We start from the raw sequence: 27,549 nt of genomic DNA on the forward strand, positions 1-27,549 counted from the left end.
CAAATGATTTGTTTTGAATTGAACCGAGAGCATACAGAAACCAGTGTAAACACTAGCAAGATGCAATTATATAATGCACAAGTAGCCGCGTAAGCTAACATAAATTGTGGTAAATGTACTAAATGCAGTTTTCTGTTGATGTATTTTATGACCTGAAGCTGGGAATGTAAAGGTCATCTTTGAACCATGTGCTAAAGTGATTTTTTTCACTTTCTGACAGAAAGGTTCTTTCAACAAATAAAAAATAAAAGTGGAATTCACAGTCCAGCAAGCGTCCACAAGGTCTCCTGTAAATCAAAAGGAAGCGCCTCCTGGCTGTACATCTTGATGACGCTGCAGATCCTGACGCTGCTCTGGTTTGTGTCTTTGAACGAGTTTGATTTTTGCCCTTCAGAACTCTTTTTATCTCTAATCTCTCTGTGCCACACTCAAGAAGAGTTTACAGCAATGAAAACAGCATCATGCAATGAAACATACTTTTAATTTGAAATCCGCTTGTACTTGCATTTGTGTTTCTTTTCTATGTTCATTTATGGAGGCTATGGGTTGATCCAATTCTTTTCTGTTCTATATGCTTTATATGCAGCGGAGCCTCTGGGGGTGGGGGCTGACTGAACGGTTTAGGGGCCCCTAAATTGGACAGGGGGCCCTGGACTATGCCAGGAATATGTTTGAGTCAGAACAGCTTTTGAACTAGGGCCAACTATATATATTATATATAATAACTATATAACTTTCAAGCCTTATATACACAGATTATTTACAGAGCAACTTTTTAAGCTGTCTTTCGACCTCAACAACTGCTGAGAAAAATATCTCGTTCTTTAGCTGCTAGATGCTCCAACATCTAGAGGAGATATGTTCACCAGCTAGCTTGCTGCTAACTGTGTCACCCTGCCATTCGGTGCTGAGCAGGTAGCACACAATTTGTTTTTGGAGTGTTTTGCTTGAAACAGCTGCCTGCTGTGGCTTAAAACAATGTTATGAGGGCGGTGAGAGTGAAACCAAACAGTATATTTACTGACCAGACAGCTAGACAATGAGCTGAGACTTGCTATAAAAGCTCTGTTATTGATGCATTAACGTGTAAGCAAGTTTATGATGTCACTATTCAAGGGGAAGTGTACTTTAGCTCTTTGATTATCGACTTCCTTCTTGTGTAAACTATAGCCTTGAGTTTTTATAAACCAATAATATGTAATGTATTTAAAAGTGTAATGTCTCAAAACTCAAGTAGGTTACATTAGATATATTTGCTACTATCCACCACTTAATGTGCTGTATATAAAAATTGGAGAGATATTGTGTTAACATTAAAGACAATAGAAGGAAATTTAAACAAATAAATATTGTTGAGGCAAATATTCATTGAGCTTAGTACAATGTAGCCACACAATACTCTTTGTCTCTCAAATGTAAATAATGACTACTTTACTGTAAGAAGTTAGGGTCTTTTAAGGCAACATTGCTGAGGGCAAACGTTGTTAAAAAGTCAATATTGATATGTAAAAATCATGTAAGGGAAAAAAAAGCACAACAGGAAATGCAGGTTTTCTGACATTATTTTTTCTTCTGTTTTTTTTCCCCAATCAACTCCTGCCTCGTGACGTCACGCACTCTCTGCTGCGCTCGCCCTCCCTCTCTGCCTCGCTCTCTCTCGCTCGCTCGCGCTCCCTCACTCTCGGCGTGAAACAAAGTGTAGTGTCCGCGAGAGCCCGTAGGAAGCGAAAAGAGAGAAACCGGAGAAAGGAGAGAATGGGGCGACTGAATTCACAACAACAGGAGGAATAATTACCCGAAAAACACAAAACAAAATCACGAAGACGGAGGAGAAGACGGAGAAACTCGCAGGAAAAAACTTTTACCGGGGGAGAAAAACTGTTACGGACTCAACCAACGGCCACGTTTTAAAACATGGATACACTTTTCTCTGTATTCCCGGGACTCCTGTTTCTCTTGTCGACCGTTGGAAACGTCTCCGGTCAAATCCCGACAGGTAAGGAAGGAAAAGAGGGGGAAAATACACAGTTTGGCGTGTTTTCTGTGCGGTGAAATGAAAGTTTGGACGGTTTTTCCCATCTGTGTAAGCGTTTGAATTCCTGACAGGTGTGTTTAGGTGTACGAGAAAAGTTAGCCTCCGTGTGGGAAACATACCGTGGTGCTTGTTTAACGGCTTTTGTGCTGTTTTGGGATATCTCCGTTTGAGAGAAGATGCTGTTTGTCACTGCTGAACTGTGAAATGTTTCTTACTGTGCACGAGAGTCGTCACCTTGTCCATTTAAGCTTGTATGAGACAGTCGGCTGTTTGCCAAGCAGGTTTCGTATACTTACACAAGTGACTAATTGCCTGCTGACCCAATGATTCAGTCTGAACTAATTTTAAAGGTTTAAAACAAAGTTGAAATATTTGTTTGGGCTCGGGGCTCCGGACTGAGGATTTTTTGTATGAAACAACGGTCTGATTTTATGTCAAAAATTCACAATTAACCGCATTTACTTGCATTAACAGGCAAACTAGCTACAACAAGTGATATTATGACACTTTGCATGGGATTTTAGGTTAAAATCGTGCATATAACCGGAGTATAGACCCTGTATGATAGTGCGGGGAGACATCGTTCACCGTGCAGCCGTGCAGCCTCGCGGACAGCGCATGAATGGAGAAAAAGTTACAGTGTGCACGGAGATCACGGCTTAATAACTATAACATTAACGCAGAATCACACTAATAGCTTGTATTATGTTTGGTTATTGCAGTGATCTCGTCCTTTATGGTGTTTAAATCATGCCATTGCTTCATCTACGGCTTTAAACAATCATTCCTACCTCCAATCTACCTTTACGGATCTCCATTATGTTATCTTTTGTGCCATTCTCTATAGTCTGGGATGTTTTAAGTTGTCTTTGGATCTTTCTTTTTTTTACGAGGCTTTTCGCTCTTTGCAAACCAAATGATCCGCTTCTGCTCCAACTTTATTCGCGCAGCTTGCAGTAAAACCTAATGGCTGGGAACATAGTCTGTACGCCGATCGCCTGTTTGATGAAGTGGATGTTGTTTTTACACCGTTTAACATCAGGAGATAGGAAAAGAGGAGGATCGCTTACTCTTTCTATGTAGAATCTGGTTTCGCGAGAATGTGGGAAGATTTATGATGTTGGATGTGATTCATCTGCAAGAGGGGGAGGATGCAAACTAAACTTGATAGAATCGTAGTAAAAGTGCGCACAACCGCTTGCATGACCATTGTTTTAAGAATGCAAAGTGTGCATTATAAAGTGCGTGTATGCATGCATAGAAACCCTCTCTCCTGTACTCCATGTTTTAACCCACATCGCAAAGTGTGCCTGGTTTGCTCCCGTTTCTTCCGTGCACTCTGCAGAAACACATATGCACTACGAGAACGGAGCTTCGTACTGCGCTCCGGGACGATGCAAAAGTCTCCTAAATGGATCGTATAGCTGTGTTTGTTAGTTATGCTGGACAGATCGGACGCAGAGAAAAAACAAGTCCTTTTATATTTTCTGCAGCTCTCCGCGCAAGCAAACTCTCTACCTGTCTGCGTCTCCTGCGCGTTTTATTTCCGCATTCAAGCAGTTGTTCGTCTCTGAATTCCAACACTGACGGAGAGAAAAGGAGAGACACTTCCACAGCTGTCAGACAGCTGACCTCCAAAGTTATACTAAACCCATATAAGGCTGTAACAAAGGACACATCAAGCTGCTTTTAAGTCCTGAAAATAACCAGAGACAGTATAAAAAGGTCGCTTTCTGCCTCAGTTTTTACTTAGGCATGTCAATGATTTGCAAAGAAATTACACATTAATTACCACTTCATCTATAACCGTTTTATTACCCCACACCTATACCCCATAACTACCCCCCTCTCCGCCTCTCATGTGGCCATTTGGCCCTCTGGGGTAACAAATGTGTGGAATTTCTTTGAGGCCTCTTTGGGAATCGGAGTGCTGTTAATTTGCAAGTAAATACTAGTGACCAGAGGCTGCTTAACACAGGGCGGGAGGTGGGCTATGACTAATGTGGAGAGGGGGCCAACAGAGAGGGCTTACAGTGGGTCGTACCGCAGAGTAAAGAAGAATATATTTTCTAAGAAAGACGTAATTTGAGTGAATCAGATTGAAGGAAAAGGTTTCTTTAATTGCAATGAAACCCAATTTCAAGGGATAAATGAGTTAATTGCAATGCCCTTTTCTGCGCTCGCTGTGAATCCTAATTTATGGAGACAACTTGTCATTTATTGCACTCAAAACAAGGAGTGGAGCCTTTTCATCACTTTTATTTGATCCCTGCAGTGTAACATCTAACTGATCAGGCTGTGAGGGTTAATAGGCAGATCATGAATGCAGCCGGTCTGAACTGTGACAGAGAAAAAGTGGTGATCATTAGAAGAGAAGTCAATAATGCGGGAAATCACAGGAGAGCTGTGGTGCAGCCGCACTGTGAAATAAGTAACAAGGACGAGAGAAATCAATGGCAAAGGATTTAAAAACTGCCCGTCATATCTGAACAAAGTCACATTGAGTTTGTGTTAATACGTCTTTCCTCTAAAGCGCTCTCATTTCCGTCTTTATCTCCCTGTTTCCCATTTGGGAAGTCAAACTGTAAATTCTGGCATTTATGTGAATTTGTCTCCTCTTATCAGGCTGTTTTGTTTTCGGCCTATCGCTTACAAAGTCAGCGTGATAAATGTGAATGCATGCGCGTCTCGACGACTTTACAAAGACAGTGAGTGAGTTTATGTTAATTTGACAACTTTCTAAATCTGTCTGCTCTCTGATCGAGCTGTGACACACATTCCAGGCGTCTTTAATCTTAATGAAGTGAAATAATTGTTTTCCATTAGTGTCTGCAGACGAATTAAGAGGCTGCCGCTGCCACCGAACACCACATCTGAGCTGCTTTAATTATAATTCTGAATTATTTGAGTATTTTGAACATTAGAACCAAGTTGGTTTAATTATAATTACTTCTCGGCTCCATTTGGGAGATGAAATAAAAATGTGTGTTTTTCCGGAGAAAGGCGAGAAGAAAAAGGAGTGAAAGTGAGAAAGAGGAGAGGAGGAGGAAAGAAAAACAAGAAATGCAACCATTGGTTTTTGGCCGTGGGCATCTCCTCCACTCAAGAGACTGTGAAAACGGCAGGAGGGAGTGCGTGTGTGTGTGTTTCTCTGTCATGTCTTGTGTGTGTGTGTGGAGCTAATGTGTGTCAGCCCATGTGTGTTGCTGTCACTTAAAGAGAAAGAGGGAGGCCGATGCTTTTAAGCCCTGCGGAGTACAGTGGTACAAAGATGTTTGCCTCTCATTTAGTCTCATGTGTAAATGCCTCCTCATTCTACTCGTGCCATGTAAAATGGCGCCAAATCAAAGGCCGTTTTATTTATTTTCTCGTTAAAAGTAATGCCTCGGTCCGCCGTCCTTCAGATCCCTCCTAATGTCTCCTTTTCGAATCAAACGCCGCTTTGCTCAGAGCCAAACTGTTTCCACGGATTTCAATTTAGTGATAGATTTGAAAATCCATCTCTTTGAAAGTAACTGGCTCATTTCTTCAGCCGTTTGGGGATGAAGTCTGCGCGCACACAAGCGTGTGTCTGTGAAATGTAATTAATCTGTTGAGAGAATTCATTAGCTAATCCCTCATTAGACTGTGTGTGTGTGTGTGTGTGTGTGTGTGCGTATGAATGGATGTGAGGGCTTGGGCTGAGATATGGATTAGCGACACACAGCGACGGTGTAGCCTCTTAGCGCCGCGCTGTTGCCAGAGAGTTAAGTGTGAGGGAGAGTTCATGACATGATTGACACATGTTGTTGTGCAGGTTTTATCCGCCATGTTCTGCAAAAAACTAAGTCCTACAACAGGATGCCCTGCTAGTCAGACGAAAAGTTTCAATTAAAATAAGTGTTAAGCCTATTTGAGGTTTTAATGGAAATCAATAAGAATGCATGTTCAACAACCGTGCATTTCTTGCTTGTCGTTAACCTGCTGATTACCTTCTCAATTACGCTTTTAGTTAATGACTGACCCTTTGAAATATGACATGTGACCTTCCATTGGAATCATTCACATTATTGTGCACTGAATTTCTTTGATGTATTTGTTGGTTGCACAAACAGCTATTTAAAAGACCACACTGTGAGTGGAGTCTATTGATGATGAGAATCATTTATAGTTGCAGCCCTACTCTACAAAAGCATGAATGGATTACTAAGAGCTGGATACCAGAGCAAAGATAGGGCATGTTCAGCCTAATGAGAACTGCTGGCCCGGCACATACAGCAGAAAGGTTTCTAGCTTCAAGGCTTACTTCTGGGTTATGCAACAAACTAAATATGCCCACAAGTGTTTTTGAGTTCCCACCAAGACTGTAGAGTCTAAATTATGATGATGTCACCGCTTTTAAAATTCAGAATTGAAAACCTCCATGGATGAACGCAAAGAGTCATTGTTGACCTTCTTTGCACTTGGACGTGCCTCTTTAATAATGGTGATTTATTTGGAGAGTATATTTAGTGGAACGCAGGGGGGATGTTTCCTTGCAATACCGCAAGCGGCCAACAGGCAAATTTAAAAGCAAGGCTCAGCTGCAGTACCGTATCCATGTCCCTTAAATACATCCAAGACCAAAGGACAGAAAATGGTGAAAAATGTCATAAAGTCTGAAGTGACATCTTTAAGATGCTTGTTTTTCCCCCCAACCAACTGTCTGTAAAATGAATCTCTTTGGTTTTCAATTGTAGAACAAACAAAGACAAGTACCAAATTATACAACTGGAGAGGCTGTGACTAAAGAATATTTGGAGTAGTTGCTTCAAGAATAACTTCAATTTTGTCTGAGCCACTAAGTGATTATTTAACAAGTTGTTGCAGCTCTCAAAGCATTTGTAATTTTCTCAATGAATGAAGTTGTCTCTTCTGCTGCACATGTGCCCTGTGTGTTTAGCAGGTTGTATGAATGTTAATGATCAGGAAAATAAGGCCTCTAGAAAGACTCTGCCTGAGGATGTTGACTTTTTGGGGTTTGTCATGTGATGCACACATTCAAAAACAGGCAGATGTAAATGTACCAAATGTTTTGTCAGGATTAACCTTTAAATACTGCTACATGAAGGGTTCAAATCATCATTCAGCGAGCAGGAAGTGAACCATGAAAGTGTTTGAGTCCCACTGGAAATGAAGGAAGGCGGCACATCCAAAACAAATCCCGAATCCCTGAAATATCACATCCCTGATGAATGATGGTTATTAGTCCGGTATCATCAATCTCAGCTCGGCCCTGTTTGGCTCTGGTCACAGCTGTCGGTACAAGGGGGCCTTGGAGCACCCTGCCGCTTCCCATACACACTCACACACGCACTTACACACATGGTTGGCTAATGACAGATTAAGTAATCAACACTCTCAGCTGATTAATTACATTACAGTTCACACACACACACTCTCTCTCCCTCACACAGGCACAGATGTGAGCAGCTTCAGTACCAGTTGTGTAGTCTAGTATGCGGTGATAATGATATGTATAATGGAGACATAACCGGTGTGTGTATGTGTAAGAGAGGGGGAGTTTGGGACAAGCGGCGACAGGTGACGACAGTCTTGGGAGCATGGGTTTTTTTAGGGTCATCGTGAGGGTTAGGTGAGGCAGAGGGGAAAGGTCGGGGTCGGGCATCTGTTGGACAAAGAGTTTGTGTTAAAGAGCATGTGCGAGCCAACCGATTGACCCCACAACTTTTTAAACTCAGACATACGCATGTGTGCTGTGTCAAATGGGAAGTGTTTTGAATGAACAACAATGAATCTAGCAAGTCATCTGCAGATGAATCGCTTAGACTGCTGAATTCAAGATCCACAGCTTCTCTCTTGTTGTGACTTTACTCCTCTGCATGCCATCTAATCTAATTTCTTCTTATTCTCTGCTTTGCTTCTGTTGGACGCAGCTCACATGGGGCGCGCTGAGAAGGGTGAGTTACGAGTGGTCAGCCGAGAGCTGAGCTTCATCTGTTACACTCATCTTCATCCTGTTTTTATAGTCTTTGGTGTCGTCATCATTTGCCCATAGTCTTCGCCTTAACTGTCACTTAAAGTCCGTTTCAATGTGTAGAGATCTGTAGTGATGCAATTGCTCATACGATCATCTAATCTTTAGCTAACGTGTGTCTACTAACATCACATTTCGAAATGATCATTTTTGGGTGTTTTTGTGTTGCACTAATAAGCGATCTAACACTGACACAACTGTACTGCATATAATGGATTAGTACGTAGTCCTAGTGAAGCCAGTTTTGAAGTCCAATATGCAGTGTTCTTTTAACCCTAGGGCTGTGTATTCTGGCGATACCACACGTGTCATGATACAGGGGTATCGCCAGAATATTGTGATATTGTAAACAAAGCTATACTTAGAGTTGTCCTGATACCTATACCTATATCAGTGTGAGCCTCTGATACTGCTGATTAAAATTAGGTATTGGTGAGTGTGCAACGGATTCGATACCACAAACATTCAGCCCCAAAAATCAACTGGTTTGAGGTAAGATCTCACGTGACAATAACAAACTACAACATTGTGGTGCCAGCAGAGGGTAATGTTCAGAATTGTGCCAGAAATCAGTGTTTTTCCTACAATATAATGTATTAGGGCCTGTGTCCACTAACGCCAGCGCCCACAGCACTTCTCAGCAGCGCTTATTGTTGCTAGGTTACGAAAGTTGTCTGGCGGCCCTTCAGCTTCCCTCTGTTGCGACTGTTCTGTCTGTTTTAAATTGCTCTGTATGCTTATTTACTTTTATTTAAGGACATTTAATAAAGAAAACACAAAAACAATGGAAAGGGTCGTGTCCTGGCGTTAGCACCAGCTCTACACCTGGAAATTACTAAAGGATGAGCTTCTTCTCTGCCCTTGTTGTTGACAAAGTTGATATGTGAAGTCCCGCCCCTTCATGATTTTGATTGGTCGGTGGGGGAGTAGTGACATTGACGAGTGCGGCGGTGTTGAAGTATTTTCAACTGAGAGCGCTGTGAGCGCAGGGACAAAAAACAGCTGATGCCGAGTTTGGCGCTAAGGATGCTGAGCTCTGAAAACGCTGACCTGCATTGGTTTTGTATAGAAAATGCCTGCACAAAAAACGCTGTTAGTGGACACAGGCCATAATTTTTTATAGTATAAGAAGTTATATAGTTTTAGAGGGGTACTTCTTATTGGCCAACGCTCAAGTTTAAGTATCAGAATTGGTATAAGCGAGGAAAAAATGCTGTCGAAAAACCTCTTTAGCTATTGTATTGGGTTTTTTTTAAAACCCATTTTTATATTATGTAAGCTGTGACCATATGCCGCCACCATATGCATAAAACCAGAGTCAGAACAGTGGGATCTGCATTTGTATTTATCAAATTGCCTGCAACAGTCAATGTCAATGCACCACTTCTTGTGCAATCTAAGCAAAGGAAATAGCATTTGTCTATTAATTGAAAAATAATAATACTTTGCATTAAAACTACTAATAAAAAATGGATACAGTAACTTTGATATTTGATGAAGTATGACAAAACATAATATGGGGAGACTAAAGTTGAACTACTTCATTCTCAGTGGAACTTGTTGATTCAGTGTCGAAACAGTGTCATTGCTTTATATAACTTTAGGTTCATGTGTTCAGCTGTGTAGCTTGAAATGATTTCTTCAATAACAAACCTAAAGTGATGAAATACTTGCAGCGCTCTGGCACCGGTTTGTTGTCGTCTGTCTTTGTGACTCTGCCAACCTGACTGTCAGTTAATCCATTGGCCATTTGTCTGTCCGTGTCTGTCCTCCTGTCTTTGTCCCTGCCTGTCTGCCGTTGTGTAGTCAGACAGCTGTCGGCAGGTTTGAAGTTTTCCAGGTGCTGTTTGTTTAGCTGAGTCAGGTTTTTAATGAAGGAGTTCTGAGTGACTTTGTTCCCTCAGTGTCTGAACACACCTCTTCTTCTTCTCTTCTCATAACCGTCCACTTTAGCTACCTCACATCCCTTCTCTCTGTCTCACACCTATGCTCTATCTTTCCCTCCCCCGCCGTCTGTCTGTCTTTCACACACAAACATTCACAGCGGATGGTTGTTAATGAGGGAGTTGTGTTTTTCTGAGAAAGTGACAGGTTAGTAAAAAACGTCGCAGACGGCACACACTGCTTACAGAGTGTGTAACTGTAGAGTTTGGTATCCCACAAGGCTTTGCTTTGCTGTGACAAAATCAAAGCGAATATCGTGTTTATATTTTTATTTACAAAAATCACAGACAATAAAAATCCTCGGCTGATTTTACACAAAACCCCAAACTAAAGAAAAAAAGGTAGGATTTTTAGTTTCTTTTTTTTGTACACTTGTGGACTCAAACATAGTCATTCGACTGCTGTGCTCCAAAACACACATTATTTAATACAAAAATAATAGAGCCCTAATGAAAGCCCAGCGGGGCAGAAACACTGTCAGTTCACGTTAAGCTGGACAGGTTGTTGAAAATGGTTTTGGCAGGTTCTACCTCAGCTCTCACTGATCTCAGTAGATTACACTCAACTCAGTCCCAGAGACAAGTTGTGTTTGTAATACAAGCTTTACTGCTCTGTGGGTTTGTGGATGAGGAAGAATTTGAGGTTATTCCAAGGCGATTTGTTTGATTCTCCCTTCATTTCCAGCATACAGGGACACAATCATACTCTGAGAGTCAGTTTTCATGTTTGATGTTCTCTTTTTCCAGCTCATGGAGACCTGATCATCTGCTTTGATGGCACATTAACATACCGTAACATATCCATAAGATTTCAGTTTCCATCCAGAAGATAAAAACAGAACATTTGGAAATACCAAGCTGTTAGTTTTTCTAAAACTTAAGGCTGGCCCACACAAAAAACAGAGAGAAACTATGAGACCTCAGACATGACGACAGATAATTATAGAGGGAACAGTGTTGTTCCTGTAGTGTGTGTACAGCAATGATATGACCAAAACAGCACACCACACACTTACAGAGTCCATTCACCAACAAACAGAGTCCGGCTCTCAAAACTGGAAATCTCGCAAACTAGCCGTTTGCCTATCGCTTCGTTCCACGTGACGATTCACAGCGTGCATGCTCAGCTTTCCTCGGGGTTCCCCCCAAACATCAGGATATCAGATCCTTAATATCAGATCCGGGGAAGACAAATCAGTCTTAACAAACCTCACACCACAGGATAATCTGGCAAAATAATCTTTAATACAATCAGAACAAAACTTTCTGATCGGCTTGATAATCTTGTAGTGCAAAGCTGAATTTCTCCTTAATAATCCTTCGAAAGTAAGGTTGGCCTCTAGAGCCACATTTATGGGAGTTACACCAGCTTGATATCAGTTTGATTATGTGTATACATTTTCTGATGTTAGCAAAAGCAGGTTTCTATTTCTTCTCCTCCATAAAAATGGTGTAAAACTCAGCTGTGATTAAAAACAACATAGCTATATCTATATTAAATACATCCCATCATACTATTGTGAAGGAAACCTTAAGTGAGGAGCTCGCCCTGGAGCTGATGTAAGTGTCTGCCTCAGGAGCTTAAACCTTAAATTAAGTCTCCAGTTTCCTTGTTGTCACTGTAACAAAACCCTGCATTGTCCTGCATGTTTACCAAACACTAGACAATACTCGGGTTAAGCCAAACCACAGAGGACCAAAATACATGAGTTTTGGGAAATTCTGGTTGCTGAAGTGCAACTCCTTGCTTCAAATCTGTCCTGGGACCCGTGCCACATAATTGCACAATCATCTTCCTCTTCTATAAACTAAACAGTGTCCAAAAATGATCTTTAAAAGGAGGATTTCAATGGCAATCAGAAGTCTGACTTTTTAGGGGCATGAGCCTTTTAGTGTCCTGGCAGGAGCTATTTCAGTCCCACTCAAAGCTCCTTAAGAGACACTCCAGACAAATTAAGATAAGGACGTGTCTCTAAAGTGACAGGCAACAACGGAATTTGTTCAAGACGGAAACAAAGCTGTCCGTAAAAAAGACGCTTTGTTCTTTTTGCTTCACTTGAGGCCGTTGTGTTGTCTGTACGTTCAGTAAATGTGAAAACAAAGCTGTGTGCGTATGAAAGATGGAGCCTCTTTATGTTGGCCTTCAGGTGGACTGGGTTTATAGCCACGGCCGAAGGGCTGTTATGTGTGGGTTTCTGTGTGTGTGTAGCTACGGGCAGTGGCTGAAGTGTTTTCCATTAGTCCAGTTAAGAAGACATCTGTCATGAAGCTGCACCACACACACACACACGCATAAAAGTAGCCATAAGCAATCCCTGTGCAGTATACCATAGCAAGTCTCCCCCTGATCTCTGTGTGTAGCCCCGTGTTAAAGCCCCACAGGACTTACAGCCACAGTATGTATATCCTGATAGCAAAAAGGACACTATTTCTACAGTTCTTACGGCCCTTTCTAATAACTCCCCTCTGCTCTTTAAGCTGATTTCAGTCGAAAGCAGCAGAAAGCTTTCCAGATATAAACCCCCCTCTGTGTGTGTGTGTGAATCGTGCGCTCACAGACAGATGACCAGTCCATTAAGATTATCATCTCCATCCCCCGACCATGTATCTTCACATCACTGCAGAACTGGTCCTCTCGGTGTAAGCAGAGATTTAAATCTTCTAGCAGATATTCCACAGTTATCTTTCTCCTCTAAATGATGTTACGCAGTTTTTTATCAATCCGTCCTCCATCGTAATCTCTCTTTTGGTCTGTCTGTCTGCCTGTCTGTCTGCCCAGCCATCCGGTGTGTGTGTGTGTGTGTCCCTCCTGTCTGCAGATGACTGGATGACTGCAGACACATGGTCAGTCTGACAGCATCGCGGACACGTGTACGCACCTACAGTCAATCACTCTAACAGACAGGCTGTGTGTGGGAGTCTGCAGTCAGACATTTCAATGTTGAACATCTGTCTGTCACTTTTCTGGTCGGTCCTGCTGAGACACTGTCTGTCCTACATGTAACTTGTTAAACAGACACGTTAGAGCAACATTACGTAACTATTAGCTGAAATTAACAGCTTAAAAACGATCATGATAGCCGAGGCGGAAGAGGATGCTGAAAAGAATGAGCAAGAGAGAGAAGCCTGAAAAGAGTGAGTGTTTGGACTGGCTTTGCCAGGGAATTAATTAGGGGCATTTAATCGTAAAGAATACCAATTTTTGAATAATATTTCATAAAGAGAAAGCTTTCTAAATATATACAAATATTTAATTGACCAAGTGAAGAAAATGGAAGCAAATTAACCGCTGACAAATGTTGTTATTAAGTAATTTAAGTTGTTTACACTTGCTGGTTCCAGCTTCCCAAATATGAGGATCTCCAGATTTTTGTATTCGTTTAAAGAGGCTAATTTCAAGCTTCATTTTTCACTCTGTGATACCTTTAGAGTAGCTTAGCATCATTTACAGTTAAAAAAAACTCCTGTTTCTCACACTGGTGCTCTGTGCAGGCCCTCATACAGCCTCTGCCTGAAACGACTCAGCTCTGTCCCTTTAAGAAACCCCGCCCCTACGAGCCCACTATCTTCTGATTGGCCAGCTCTCCGAAGCCTGCTGTGACATCACAAAGTGTGTAGAAAAAAACGCAGACTGAGCTGAGAAGCCTGGGGATTACTCCAACATACTTTTACCGACAGATTTGAAACTTCACCCACGTTTAGTCTGGACATCCAACATTGTAACATTATATATATGTCTTAAAATGTGAAACAGCATAATACCCCCTCTTTAAAGTAGATATCTTTGGATTTAAGACTCGATATGCCGTTCTGTTATGTAAAATCAAACGGCAGATTCACATAATTTCAACTCTTAAATCTATACTCATTACCCATGTATACGTTGAAAGGGTCAAAGGGTTGCTGTAATTGTTCCTGTGGTCCATACTAGCCGTGAAGAGATCCCTTAGATTCAAAAGGTAAAGATTTAGTGTAAAATGTTTGGCCCTCATTCTGTGCAAAGTTGTTTATTGGTCTAAGTTGACTTTATAGTTAATCAAATCAGTGGATACCTTCGAGGGCGGCGACGATCAGTCGTTTCAACGATTTGAGTTGGAGGAAAACCAATTGTCATCATTTTTTTCAAGCATAAATGTCAAACGTTTTCTGGTCCCACCTTCTTTAATGTCAGTATTGTCTGCTTTTCATTGTCCTTTATGATACTAAATGGGGTTCTGACTGTTAGTTGGGCAAGACTTTGAAGACTGTGGACTCTGGTAATCCTTTCCTGACTATATTTTGATACAGCCTAATCGATTAATCACGAAAATGATATGCAATAAAATAGATAATGACAATCATTAGTTGCAGCTTTACTTTCTTTCAAGTCTTTAAGTACAAAACAACTATCACTCCACTTCAGCTTAACAAGGTCACACTCTCCGTGGAAACACAAAGAAGCAGTTCTGTACTTAACTTTGGAGGTTATTCACTGTATTGTTTAACTCAGCCGCGTTTTATCTTCAGCTAACTCTCAAATGCGTTCTGCACAGAACAAGGACAGAAAGTTGGTACTCTGTCTCTTTCAATAGGAGTTGCGTTTCTCTCTTCATGGCCAGCACGGACATCAATTTGATTTAATCCACAAAGAAAGTCAAACAAAACTGCATTATGTCCTGCTCGTCATGTGAAACGCATATTTCTTGGGGGTCACAAATGTAAACATCACACTATGCTACTAGCTTACATTGAAATTTAAATATTCAGCTCAGCAGACAGAGGGGCCAGGGCAGCCTGTAACTTAAAGCCTTGAAACTTTCCGCTCCTCAGATTTATTTCCTCGCATTCACGGAACCAAACAAACGTTTTTTTCTCGGGTTTCAAAAGATTTAAGGGTGTGGACACCTACTGAGCCTGCATTTCCCCAAGGCCTTTCTGTTTTTAAGTGAGCAGAACTGAATGAATCCTTGTGGGAAACACTGAGCAGGAGTTCTGCCACACTGATAACAGCACTACAAAGTTTTTAAATGGTGCAAACAGTGCGTCCTTTCCTCTGGAAGCGATAAGAAGGCAGTGCAGTGAGATTCCCAACGGACGCACAGCTGCAGAGCAACGTGCACCAAGAAAAACACCAAAATAGGACATGTGAGGTTTTTGTTGGCAGGTCGCCGTGAGATGCTTATTGTGAAGGTATTTGATTTTGATGTTGATACTCATAATGCAACACACACAAACACTCTCCTTCGTGATGTTGATGCTACGCAGACTCCACCGCGTCTGGAGGAGTCGAGTGAAATCACTCAGTTTAGTCAAACAAACTCTCCTCTCCTGTCCACTCCTCTGCTTTCACAACTCCCCTTTAATTCTCTAAACACATCCAAGTACGACTCCCTCCTTTTCTCCTCTCCAGCCTCCTCCTGATGGTTACTTTACCTCATCCCCTTTTCCAGTCTTTTCCCCTTTGCCTGGAATTTATGGCCCACTAACCCAAACAAAGCAACACAATGTTTATCAAACCCTCCCCCATTCTCATGTACTCCTTATTCCCCCTCCTTTCCCCCCTCTGTCCTCAGCTAGCGCCCCTTTCCCCCCCCTCTTTATCCCACCTCCTCTACCCCCTTTCCCCCCTGTTGCAGTGTTTCCCCCTGCAAAGACCCACAACAAGATCAAGGGTGGGATTTTGTGTGCTCAAATCCAGACTGAATGGTGTTGTATTACAGGGATAAAGTGTGTTGAGCCTGTTTAAGGTGGAAGGTGCAATTACGCAGGGAGCAACATGAAAACACAAGAACAGAGCAGTGCTTTCAGAATAAGAGTTTGACTCAAAAGCACTGTTTTTAACATCTTAATGACCTAAATGTACTAATTTCCAAATAGTCTTTATTGTTTGACAGCAGCTACAACAAACACGACATCTGTCAGAATTGCAGGTAGACTCCCGCACACTGTCCAACTTGCAGGAAGTACATGTATTTGCTTCATCAGAAAACCTTTGCCTGATGAAGGTCGAGTTCGAGTTGGACAGTGTTGATTGATCTGAAATGTTTTACCTTCATATTAGTCTCATTATTAATGACTCTCCTGATTACATTCTTGATTAAGTCCTGGTTTGACTTTAAACTCTCACTAAAAGGTAAAAACAAAAACGCCATTAACAATTTTCTAAACCCAAGGTGACACTTCAGATTCCTTTTGTACAACCAATAAACCAAAACCAAAAGAAATTTAACTTATGACGATAAAAAAACACAGTTAAAAGCAGAACATTTTCCTTTGAAGCTACAACTTAAATCTTTTGAATTGTTGCTTAAAACGTACATCTTTTGTCAATGTAACAAAAGGTTCTGTATTTATTACAAGTTGATGTCGGCTTCCAAACATAAAGAGTTGTGTTATTATATCTGATATTTAAAGCTCTCCCCTCCGTCTCCGCCTCACCCCCTCCTGTATCACGTCAAGGCCTCTCTCTCCCTCTCTCCTCCTTGTCCTCTGTCTTGCTATCTCTCTCGTCCACTTTCTGGAATGCTTTTGTTAGTGTTTTCTCGCTCTGTTTTCAGTTCAGCCAGATTTACTCTGAAACACACACACACACACACACACACACACACACACACACATGCACTAACCCCCCTCTGAATATAAACCTTTGTAGAAGAAACTGTCTCTTTGTATTAAGTGGCTTGGTTAACTGTCACTATGTCTATATTGGGCCAAAGGTAAATAAAGTGTCTGTGCGTGCATCTCATTTGTGTGTGTGTGCGCGTGTGTGTTTTATGTGTGTGAGCAAAGCGAGCTGTCTTGTTGGAGTAACGGTTAGCAGATACAGCTCTACCTCCCCATGACACAAACTGTCTCTTACGCTCAACCTCACACACACAGACACACACACACACAATACTACCTTAACACACAGCGTCGCTCTGTCTCGTAGGGTTAGTCCCTCACTACAAAGTGAGCTGAAAGAAGTTAAGTACAGGTTTGAAGCAGAACTACTGCACTCTGTGTGTGTGGAGGTCTGAGTGGGGAAAATACAGTGATGTTCTGTGGCGTGAACTGATTCTCCTGATGAAACAACTACTATTACGATCTGTAGAATACTTTAAAGTTTAATTATGTATCTGCTGCTGAGTCAGACTAATACCAAACTCATGTGTACAAATTACAGCTCTTTGACAGTGCTGGCGTATAAACCCTACGGTGCCGCCACAGCGCCGTTACAAAGCTTGTTGTGCCGCCTTTTCCATTTCACATTGGACCAAGCACGCCTGCGTAAAGCTACTCTACTGTGTGTAAACAAACAGCGCCTGCGCGTCCCGTTTCGCCTCTGTTACTACCTCTGATGCCGGCTCAGAGGCAGAACAACTTCGCCATTCAGACTCCGTGCATTTTACATAGAAGGTTTAACAGAGGCGCAATAATCCTGCCTTGAACTGGCAATGTAAAAGAGGCTATTGATAAACATAGTTGACACATCCTACACCCGCCCCCTTTTGCCGTGTTAAACAGTTAAGCAGTTGACGAAACCTTGCTCAACCTTTCCTTACACATGCTATGTTGCAGGCGCTTCTATGCTGAAAGAAAATTAAATGTCCTATTAAAGCAAAACGTGATCGTCTAGTCGTGGAAAAGACGTGTTTAATCTCTTCCCAAAAACAAAATAATAAATGCACTTTTTGGGGGTGTTATTTTAGCCTGGAGCTGGAATGTGTATTAGCGCTACAAAGGGTCACTTTTCTTCTTCCCACGCTAATCCGACCTAGCAAGAGTGACCAAAGGGCAGAACTTAAGAAGGGTCATTATGTAGTGGACATATTGGAAATCTGAGCTGCTCAAATATCTGCATCATCATAGCTACAGCTAGCCCAAAAAATAGCTAACCAAAGCTTCGTACTTTCAGTCCGACGTGTAAGAATAATGTACATTATGTCACTGTAGGTGTATTTTTAGTGATGAAGCTTTCATGTTTATGCTGTCAAACAACTGTACCAATAAAGAGGTGCTTTTACACAGGCTACAACTCATGCAAATGTCCCTGAATTTCTTTAATCAAAGCTCATACAAGCAACAAAGTCAAAGTTGTTCTTCCTGTTAGGATGTGATCTGATGCCAACTCCGTCAGGCTCGCAGGTCGTGGCAGAGCTGATCGATTTTGTGCGAATCTGCATGGCCAGTCAGTAGACACAGTAGCGCACTGTGTTGGGAAATGGAGTTTCTTTATTTGACCTTTGACCTGCATACACTGTTGAAAAGTTTGTCATCCTATTTTCAGGAAATACACTTTATTTTAGGTATTGGAAAAGCGGGGAAGCAGCAGGGGAATTTTCATTTGCTGTACTTAAGAGTTACAATATATGTCCTGCATTACATCACTGTCCTTTGAGAATAGGCAGTGTGCGATCAGCTGTACTGACCCAAAAAAGGAGGAAATATATATGTTGGATGTTAATATTTTGATTAGCCACAGACATGTTTGACACATAAACAGCTGTTCTAATGTACGCTGCGGTTTCAGCATCTTGTGATTTTGTTTCTTTACCCTTGTGCAAACCACTTAACCTCTGTCTGATCTGTTGGCACTGCTGCAGCCGCCACCAGTAGCAAAGTGTAGTTACAGCGCGGTAACCTTGTGAATGTGCAGCGGAATTGCTCCAAACAGCAACACAACTGCTCCCTGGGTAAATAAAGGTTAAAGTCGAGCCACGAAGCTTGCTGTGCCTCTATCACACCTCCCCCTCCACACACACACACTCCAGAGGGCTGACATACCTCTGGATGGAGCGGGAGAGAGTCAGCCACATGTGGTTTCGGTTAGCCACACTTTCCCCTCACACAGGCCCCAAACTAACCACGTCTACTTTACCATGGTCAACTACATGTGTATATCTCCCGTTCTGCGCACGCCGCTGTGTCGGCTTGTAAATCTTTCTGTCTGTACATGTCTGTGTTTTGTGTGTGTGTGTGTGTGTGTGTGTGTGGATGCATGTCCCGGCCCGAGGCAGAGTCGAGTAGAACAGTGAATCAAGGTTAGTGGTCCAAAGAGAGCCGGAGCGATTGAAGGAGGAGGAGGGGGGGGCTTTAATTGAGGCAGCAGAAGTGGGAGAGAGGGAGGGGTAGAACAGGGTTTTTTCCCTTGAACGTACTTCTAGCTGTGTGTTTGACCTAAACATATTTATTCCATCATCACTGGCGACGATGTTAAAGCTCAACACTACTTAATAAAACAGGCCATTGCAGGGATTTGATTTCATGAAGGCTTATAGAAAACAAATCTGCTGTTAGAGGATTCATCTTCTGTCGCTAATAATAGGTTATAGCCTATTTGACAGAGTTTGTCCTGTTGCTCCTTCTCTCTTTTATCTGCACATGTATTTAACAATCACATAGGATGGTTAATAGGACACATTAATACATGTTTAAAGGCCAAAATCTATCTAATGCAGTTTACATTAAACCATACACCCTTTACACAATGTTCTACTTGATGTACTTTATATATATGAAACGAGGACCCATAATGTCACAGACGGTAGCACCAATTTTGACACAAAACACTTTGTATATCACCCTTGTTTATTCTCTCTCTTGATACAGATATGGCTCATTTTCTGAGGGGTTAAAATGATGTATTTCTACTCTCAGCTCGGCCTGTGCAATGTGAGAAAGTGGACACTTCTCTTTGCTCTTCCTCTTCAAAGGTGCGACATTTTATTAAAGATAAACTGTTTTTTAAAGTTCATATGCACCGAGCTCAGTGATGTTTGCTTTGGTTTTTTACAGAGCTTTGACTGTTATGTAAGTGAGTGAAGATTTTTGAGAGGCTTTCACAGCTTTTTGTGCCTGTTGTCTTCAGTTTTCAAACACAAAAACACACAAATACACACACGTACAGAGGAATGAAAGTTCTGTAAAAGACTTTCTGTTTTGCAGCAAGTCTGTTGCCTGCAACTTTTAATTAACTTATATCCAAGATTTACCATAAATTACATCATTACAAACACTGGTTGTGCAGCTTAAAGATATAATCTCGAAGATTATCATTTAAATAAATGTCACTATCTATCGCCGAGTGAGGAAACACAATGGTGATTGAGCCTATGGCCCACTGATGAAAGCCTTTGCATTTGCAGTATTACAGACTGGGTGTCTGTGGCGACTTTGGCAGAAAAAAATCACAAGCGGCGCCCAGTTAGTGACGCGTTTTCCATCACCCAGCAGTGGTTGGTCTGCCAGAGAGGGTAGGCGGAGCTAAGCGGCTGCTTTTCCGCTCTCTGCAAGTGTTGCGAGTAAACAGTAATCTACTATGGCTGAACAAACAAAGAAAAGATGGATGACTACAGATACAACTTCAACAATAAGTGAAAATCCAAAGAAAAAGAAACAAACTCGACGCTCAGATGAAGCAAACAGTCTAAAAAGGAAAGCGACCGTCAGCGAGGAAAATCAAGAGTTACAACTGGAGCCAACCGTGGACGTCACACATGCAGCACTGTCTGGATATCTGGGAAGTGTGCTCCTGCAGTTACCGTTTATCACCATAGGTGCCACCAAAGAAAATGAAACTGAGATCTTACAGCTTTAACCAAACATGACAGGCTGAATGTTTGGGGAAATGTGAATTAAACGATGCGTAAAAAACTAAAATATTCTTATTTTGATGGAATGGGTTTGTATATTAAACTCAATTTAACCATCATAGATCTCAGAATATAAATGTGTTAAAAACTGTTGAACAACACTTACGCCTACTTAAGGGGGAAAGAGCGAGAAGAGCATCTGAAGGGGTTAACTGAATCCTCATCTCTTCTGTTTAAAATAAATAGTTTGGTCTATATTTAATATCCCAGTGACGATTTTGCTCCAGAGAAAACTACTCAGCATGTATCTCCCTCCTCTGGGATTCCTCAAACATGACTCACGTTCATGATGCCGCCTGTTTTTTCTTAGAATCACAGAGAAATCAACACGCCTGTTACTGGCAACCAACGCATCCATCCTAGAGCTGTGCAGAACCTCCTCCTACTTAACGAGGAGCCAAACTTCTTCTAAACAACGCTGTGAACAAAGAGTGGGATGGAAAAAAGACCGTTTCTTTACATTTGCTTTCCACTCCTCGGCTGTAATGACAACCCCAGTCTGTCCTGACTTCTCAAGTGAATTGTAAATCATTTTCCTTGGCTGCTGTGATATCAATTTAGCGTGTTATTAGAGAATAATGAAGCGTGGTTTAAAAAACTCAGGTTTAATGTATCTTGGGAGTATGATGCCATTTGTCTTCGTTGCTGGCTCTTTCACTCAGTTAATTTAAAAAGCTTTTTCTGCTGTCACAAATATATTTAATATTCCTGTTCAAGGAGGGATTTTGGACCTGAAATTACAAGTTAAGAAATTGTTTTGTAGTCGTGCTGTTGTGTATTTTGTACAACACAAGTGTAACAGGAGTAAAATTGATTCATATCGAGATTTGACCGTGAACATTGGCAGCATTTCTAGCTGCTGTAAATCAGACAACCTTAAAATCATGAGCCTTGTAAAGGTAAATTGAATCCAGTGATGGGGTCTCAGCTGAGCCTTACTGCTAACAGCCAAGCTAGCATTGCCAGCAGTCTGTTTTTATGGCTGTTAGCTTCACAAGGTTGCAATTTCTCACCATTTTGACAGTTTGTGAGAGGCAAAGCAACAAATTCTAAACACGGGGCTTTGCTAGTAGGTATACTGATATTTATTTTTTGATTTGATCTACAAATAAGACATTTAAGAGACCGTTTTTAGCCTTATAGCTTAAAGAGCAGCTCCAGTCATATTTTAAATGCTCTTCTTGAAATAGTAAATTGTGTCTAATATGTTTTTACTGCAAAACACGTTTAATCACCTTGTAAAAATCCTCCCAAGGCATCTCCTCTTTCTCCCTCATTAAACATTCCTGAATCTTTATAGTCCCCGCCCACTATGTACATTTCCAACCGCCCCCTCCGTCATGAAAACAAAACACATCTCTGCCATCGTTTAGTGGCAACTTGTTGAAACTTAGCTAGCTTGAAATGTAGTAATTAGTAGTAGTAACGTTACCGTTAGTAGTCAGTAGTGAGTTCGCAAAAATTACGATGGCGGTTACAGCTGGCTCACGCATCGCCGAAGTGGTTGCCATAGGTTACACATAATGATATGCATAGCGTCACCCCGTCCATTAACGGGATTGGCTCCTTAGGTTTGCGACGTCTCCAACCTGCCAATCTGAAAACGTGTTGTTCAGCCTGTCCTTGGTACACTGCAGTTTAAAAGCAGACAGGCCCAGCCATGGAGATGACTCTTGATGTTGTCCCTGATATGTCTTGTAGCACATGAAGAACACCACATGGAGATGTTTACAAGGTTAAACACTGGATCTTCACTGGAAGGGGTCTAACTTTTTCTGTCAATTTACCCTAGAAGCTATGAAGAAAGTAGTTTGCTGTGTTTCTTGCACACAGAATATAAGAGACCAGGGTTTAAGAAAGTTTAACAGCAGAGGACATGTTTGCGTAGACACTTTAAAAGCATGATAAGAAACACTTAGATGTAGATTCAAGGCCCAGTCCTAAGACACAGACTTAGGCTGTAATGCTGTACCAAATGGAGAATTGGGAGTAAACGATACAGAATAAAAGTGGGCCGAGAAAAGTGCGTGGGAGAAGGAGCAAGAGCTGTTTGAAGTGTGATAAGGAACTACGCCAGAACTGAGCCGACTGACACAACAAACTCTTGCAGCTGCACTCTTTCATTCCTCCCCCCTCCTCCTCCTCCCCCTCCATTTCTGCTGATAACAACAGCGGAGCGAGACAGGGGGAGGGAGTGAAAGTTATGCGGGTTTGATAGGATGCAGAGCTCGGACTATCTTTATCTCGTCTGTTAAGTAGAGTTTTTTAGTCCTTTTAAGTCTGGGACCTGTTTGTGGTTTCATGCTCCAACAGCTCATCTGCCATGTGGAGAGGGGATTTGAGGATGTAGTTAGGTTACAGTTTGACCAGCAGAAAGAGGCTAAATACGCATAGCTACCCTATATTCACACAGACTAAGAGGTGGACTTTGTTCCTTGTTCTCGTGCGTGTTTCTGTGTGTGTGTTGACTTTGCTAACTGGCTGGAATCCCGTGCAGAGACTGATTCTGCTCTGAAATCCGTCTGTTTGTCTTTCAGGGGCCTGTTTCTGTTTCACATTCTTCAGCTTTTGGCTGGAGCTGCTTTGATTTAACAAGGGAGATGTAGTTGAAGGTAAAATGACTTGACCTCAGGCAGTCGGCCCTTCTTCGCCATATGTGACCCACATTTTAAAGGTGACAGCTTTGACATTGCAGATGCACCAATACTTAATGATTTGGATGGGTTTGCACGAGCTATTCATAAATCCATCACTAAGTTTGTTGCTGAAGGTCTTTCTACATATCATACTGCCTAGATACATTTCATCCCTTTGCTAAATCAGGTTACGCCGTTATTTGGGACTTTAAGCATCCACGGAAACACCTGTGAAACATCCCAACGTGTTGCCGTAGTGGTAGAAATCCAATGTCACTAAGCATCCATTTGTCCTGACTGCTGCTGGCAACGGATGACGGATGTATAACAAACAGGAAAACAGTCAAATTAGCGTAAATCTTTAACAAATATACTAATAACTAACAAAATGACAAATACCATAAAATGCGTATAATTACTTACTTATCCCTTTAACCGTCGCTGCTTAAATTCCCTATTAAGACTGCAGTACTGTGTCAATCAGGTGCTAGGAAACAACGGTAGCTGTGTCCAATCAAAGCAATCAATCATGTAAACAAAGAGTCAGGTAGCACGAGCTGTAACAACAGACAAAAAATAATAGCTTTAGGTGGCCAAACAATACTCTAATCTTTATTAGGTAAATATAGGTAATATTGATATATTAATTTATTGAAATATATGTATTTCAGACCAGAATTTTTTTTAGTCCAATGTTACTGTGATAATGTTTTGTAATTTCAGGCTTAAACAGTTCCCAAATTAGAAAGCTAACCTTCATTTTTGGTTCATGTTAGCTACGCACTCGCAGTATTTGAAGGAAATATAACTCATTAAGTATTCAACTGTACCGTCGCTTGGTAAACAAGGTACAAATAGACAAAGTTTGAGGTGTGAAACAGGTGGTCTTTTCCATTAAAAAATACTCGTAGTTATCATATTTAAACATAACCATGATTGAAATTGCTTGTTTATATTTGCAAAATTGCTCCAAATTTTTGGAGGATGCTATTTGTGATGCATAAAAACACACTAAGATAACAGTATCCTGATATTTTGCAGCCCTAGTTGTGTTGACAGGCTTCTTCCATCTGCTGCAGAGTACCTGTCACTTTAAGATAACGATGGATTCAGGACACCAGACATTAGTAAGAAAAGTAAAGTGAAACAGATAAAGTCATAGAGTAACTAAAACATTTTTATTTTCATTAAGTGAGAAAAATAACTAGCCCGCATACACAGTCACTCTTTGGTCTGTCCCATCAAACATCCAGCAGCATCAAAAGCACGTAGCGGAGACACAGGCTGCTTTCAGATGTGCAATCAATCGTTATGAAAAAGATATTAATACATCCTCCTCCTCTCTTTCCGTACATGTCCCGTCTTTATTCTCTTCCTGTCTGCTCCCTCTCTTCCTTCATGTTCTGTTCCTCATTACACCGATCACTCAGCTTTCACTGACACACACTAGTCACACCTCATTACTGACCACACACACACACACACACACACACACACACACACACACGCACAGTTTTCAGTGAGTGAACCTGCATCCCTGCTTAATGCAGTGAGGACGGATGTGGACGTAATATGTGTGAGAGCGAGCAACTGGCTGAAACATGATTTTAATGTTCAGCTAACTGGATGATCTATATTAGCGGCTATTTTTGAGACTTGAGATGGGGCTGTAGTGACAGACAAAAAGTAGTGCATCGTCGTTATAAGCTATTCAAAAACATCCTTACATTAGTGCTGGAAAGTTACTCATTACATTTCCTGAATTTCTCTATGAAGTGCAAATTTAAGAGACTTGTACTCGTGTTTAGTGCTACTTTATACATTTTGAAGGGAAATATGTTTCTATTCACTCCACTTTTTTTCATCTGACAACTGTAGTTCCAATTTACTTCACAAATTAGAAGTAACTTGGTTTGGTTCAGCAGTTACATCGTGCTGCACATGTACAGAGGCTACAGTCCTCGATGCGGTGGCCCCAGGTTCAACTCCCACCCTCGGCCCTCTGCCGCGTGTCGTCCCCACTTTCTCCTCCACCATTTCCAATGCTATCCACTGTCCTCCATCTCTCAATAAAGGCAAAAAAGGCCATAAATACATAAATAAATATGATTCTTTTGGGCACCAGTTTAGCGCAGAGGTTAGATTGTGCACCCCGTGTACAGAGGCTCAGTCCTTGACGCAGCAGCGTGTTCGCCCCTTTGCTGAAATGATTAGGATGTGACTTATTTTCATTTAAAACGAACATAAAAAATGCACAGCTGTGATTATGGTGCAATATTCTAGTTTACAAAATAAATATTCAGACATGCAGCTCTGGAAATAAATAAAGCTCACTGCTTCCAAATCAAATATTCTTATTTCGGTCTTTGATTTGCAGAAAATGACGTCTGGTTAAGAGAACCAAAAGATGTAAGAAAATATGTTTTTCAGACCTCAAATAATGCAAAGAAAACAAGTTCATGTTCATTTTGAACATCAGAATACTAATGTAATTTTCAGAAGTCAGTATTTGGTGGAATAAGCTGATTTTTAATCATAGCTTTCATGCATCTCTGCATGCTCTCCTCCAGTCTGTCACAGTGCTGTTGGGAGACGTGGCAGCTCGTCTTTGTTCGACGGCTTGTGACCGTCCATCTTCCTCTTGATCACATTCAGGAGGTTTTCAGTGGGGTTCACATCTGGATTGGGCTGGCCACGACATGTAGAGAGAGAGGCTGATTTCAGGAACATGTGGAGTGCTCTCTTCTGGAGCTGTATGTAGCGGTTGCACTTTCAGACTTGCATATCATAGAAGGCTGGACTATCTGCCTCGGAGCAGGCCTCTAGTTTTTTGTGTTTTTATAAAAAAAGACACAAAAGCAATTTTATGTTGGACACTGTGAGTACATTTTGCTGATAAAACTCATTATTTTTACTTCTACAAAAAGTGTATAAAAAGCATTTTCAAGGCAGCACTGTCACTTATAACTGAGCACTAAATTGCAACGCTTCCAATTGCTCCACACTACCACACAAACACTGTGATTAACCATCATGCATAAAAACACTAACTTTGTATAACCGACAGGACTCTTAACACAAACATAACACATTATTATTAAAGGAAAATAAAATACATATACTTGAATTAGCCCCTATAAACATTATAGGTTTGTGTGTAAAGTGTGTGTGTGACCACTGGCTGGTGAGTCATGGTGAGTAACACTGAGGATACTGATGCATCCTGGCAGATACAGTCGCTCTGTGTGTGTGTGTGTGTGTGTGTGTGTGTGTGTGTGTGTGTGTGTGTGTGTTTATGACAGGTAGTTAATTATACGAATGTGTGTGTCCGTTCTTATACGTTTCAACGCGCACACACTGATCACCGGCCTGACAGGCAGGTCTTAATTAGTTGCCACGGCTACTGATGATGCGTCCTGACAGTGGCCTGGTGATGACAGAATCTCCTGCCTCGGAGCAGAGAGGCATGCTGGGATTGACACGGGGTCCGCTCAGTCATCGTGCTTCGTGTGTGTTTACTGTACTTGTGTGTGTGTGTAAAAGTTGAAGAAGAAAATGAGACAGTTTGTCAGTCAGACAGTTGGTTCCTCGTTAGTCAGGCAGTCAATTAGTCAGTAAGGACGGGATTAAGGCACATGTGAGACACACACACACACACACACACACACACACACACACACACACACACACACACACACAAACCTAATGTGTGATAAACAAAGTGAAAGTAGGAAATCGCTCGGTGATTTTCAATCTGTAGGTGTGAAGATGACTTCAATCATCACTCCATTTTTCCCCTTTTTCAATCATCACTCCAATTTTCCCTCTCCTCATTCCCTAACCCGGCCCTCCACCCCATCCTTCTTTTCTTTTATTCATCCCGAGAGGCAGCAGGGGGGCCAGAGAGAGTGAATATTATGGGATGTGTAGATGGCGTGTCACAACAGATCCACAGGGACACGCTCAGACGTACACAAAAGTGATTTACACAGGAGTTATAGAGCAAGCCGTTGGTCTCTCTGCAGAATCACTTACAACAGGAGTTTGGAGCCCGAAAGAGGAAACAACAAAATGAGGAGGTTGATCTCGCCTGATCTCTGTTTTTTACCTCTGCTTTAGTGCTGCAATTACTGCATTCATTATGCATTCAGCCATTTGAATGAGTCTAAATGACGGGCGAGAGACAAACAGAAGAGGAGAGACAATTGCTGCTCTCTGACAGCGAGAACAACCTCGTCTGTTTCTGCATGTGTGTGTGTGTGTGTGTGTGTGTGTGTGTGTGTGTGTGTGTGCGTGTGTGTGTATT

At 41.6% G+C, this 27,549-nt stretch overlaps 1 protein-coding gene across 1 annotated transcript in view; it reads left to right on the forward strand.

The window, feature by feature from the left end:
- The first annotated feature begins 1,690 nt into the window (after nucleotides 1-1,690).
- Nucleotides 1,691-27,549, forward strand: part of ptprk (protein tyrosine phosphatase receptor type K) — a 135,739-nt gene continuing 109,880 nt past the window's right edge. Inside the window, exons 1-2 of the mRNA XM_069657296.1 lie at nucleotides 1,691-1,996; nucleotides 7,951-7,974. Coding sequence (XP_069513397.1) covers nucleotides 1,915-1,996; nucleotides 7,951-7,974 — 106 coding nt within the window. The 5' untranslated portion in view covers nucleotides 1,691-1,914. The remainder of the gene's footprint in view (nucleotides 1,997-7,950; nucleotides 7,975-27,549) is intronic.

Source organism: Semicossyphus pulcher, unplaced genomic scaffold, assembly GCF_022749685.1.
Source record: "Semicossyphus pulcher isolate SPU_LCO1_2020_fin unplaced genomic scaffold, fSemPul1.0.p SCAF_11, whole genome shotgun sequence".
In the NCBI taxonomy this organism is placed as follows: domain Eukaryota; kingdom Metazoa; phylum Chordata; class Actinopteri; order Labriformes; family Labridae; genus Semicossyphus; species Semicossyphus pulcher.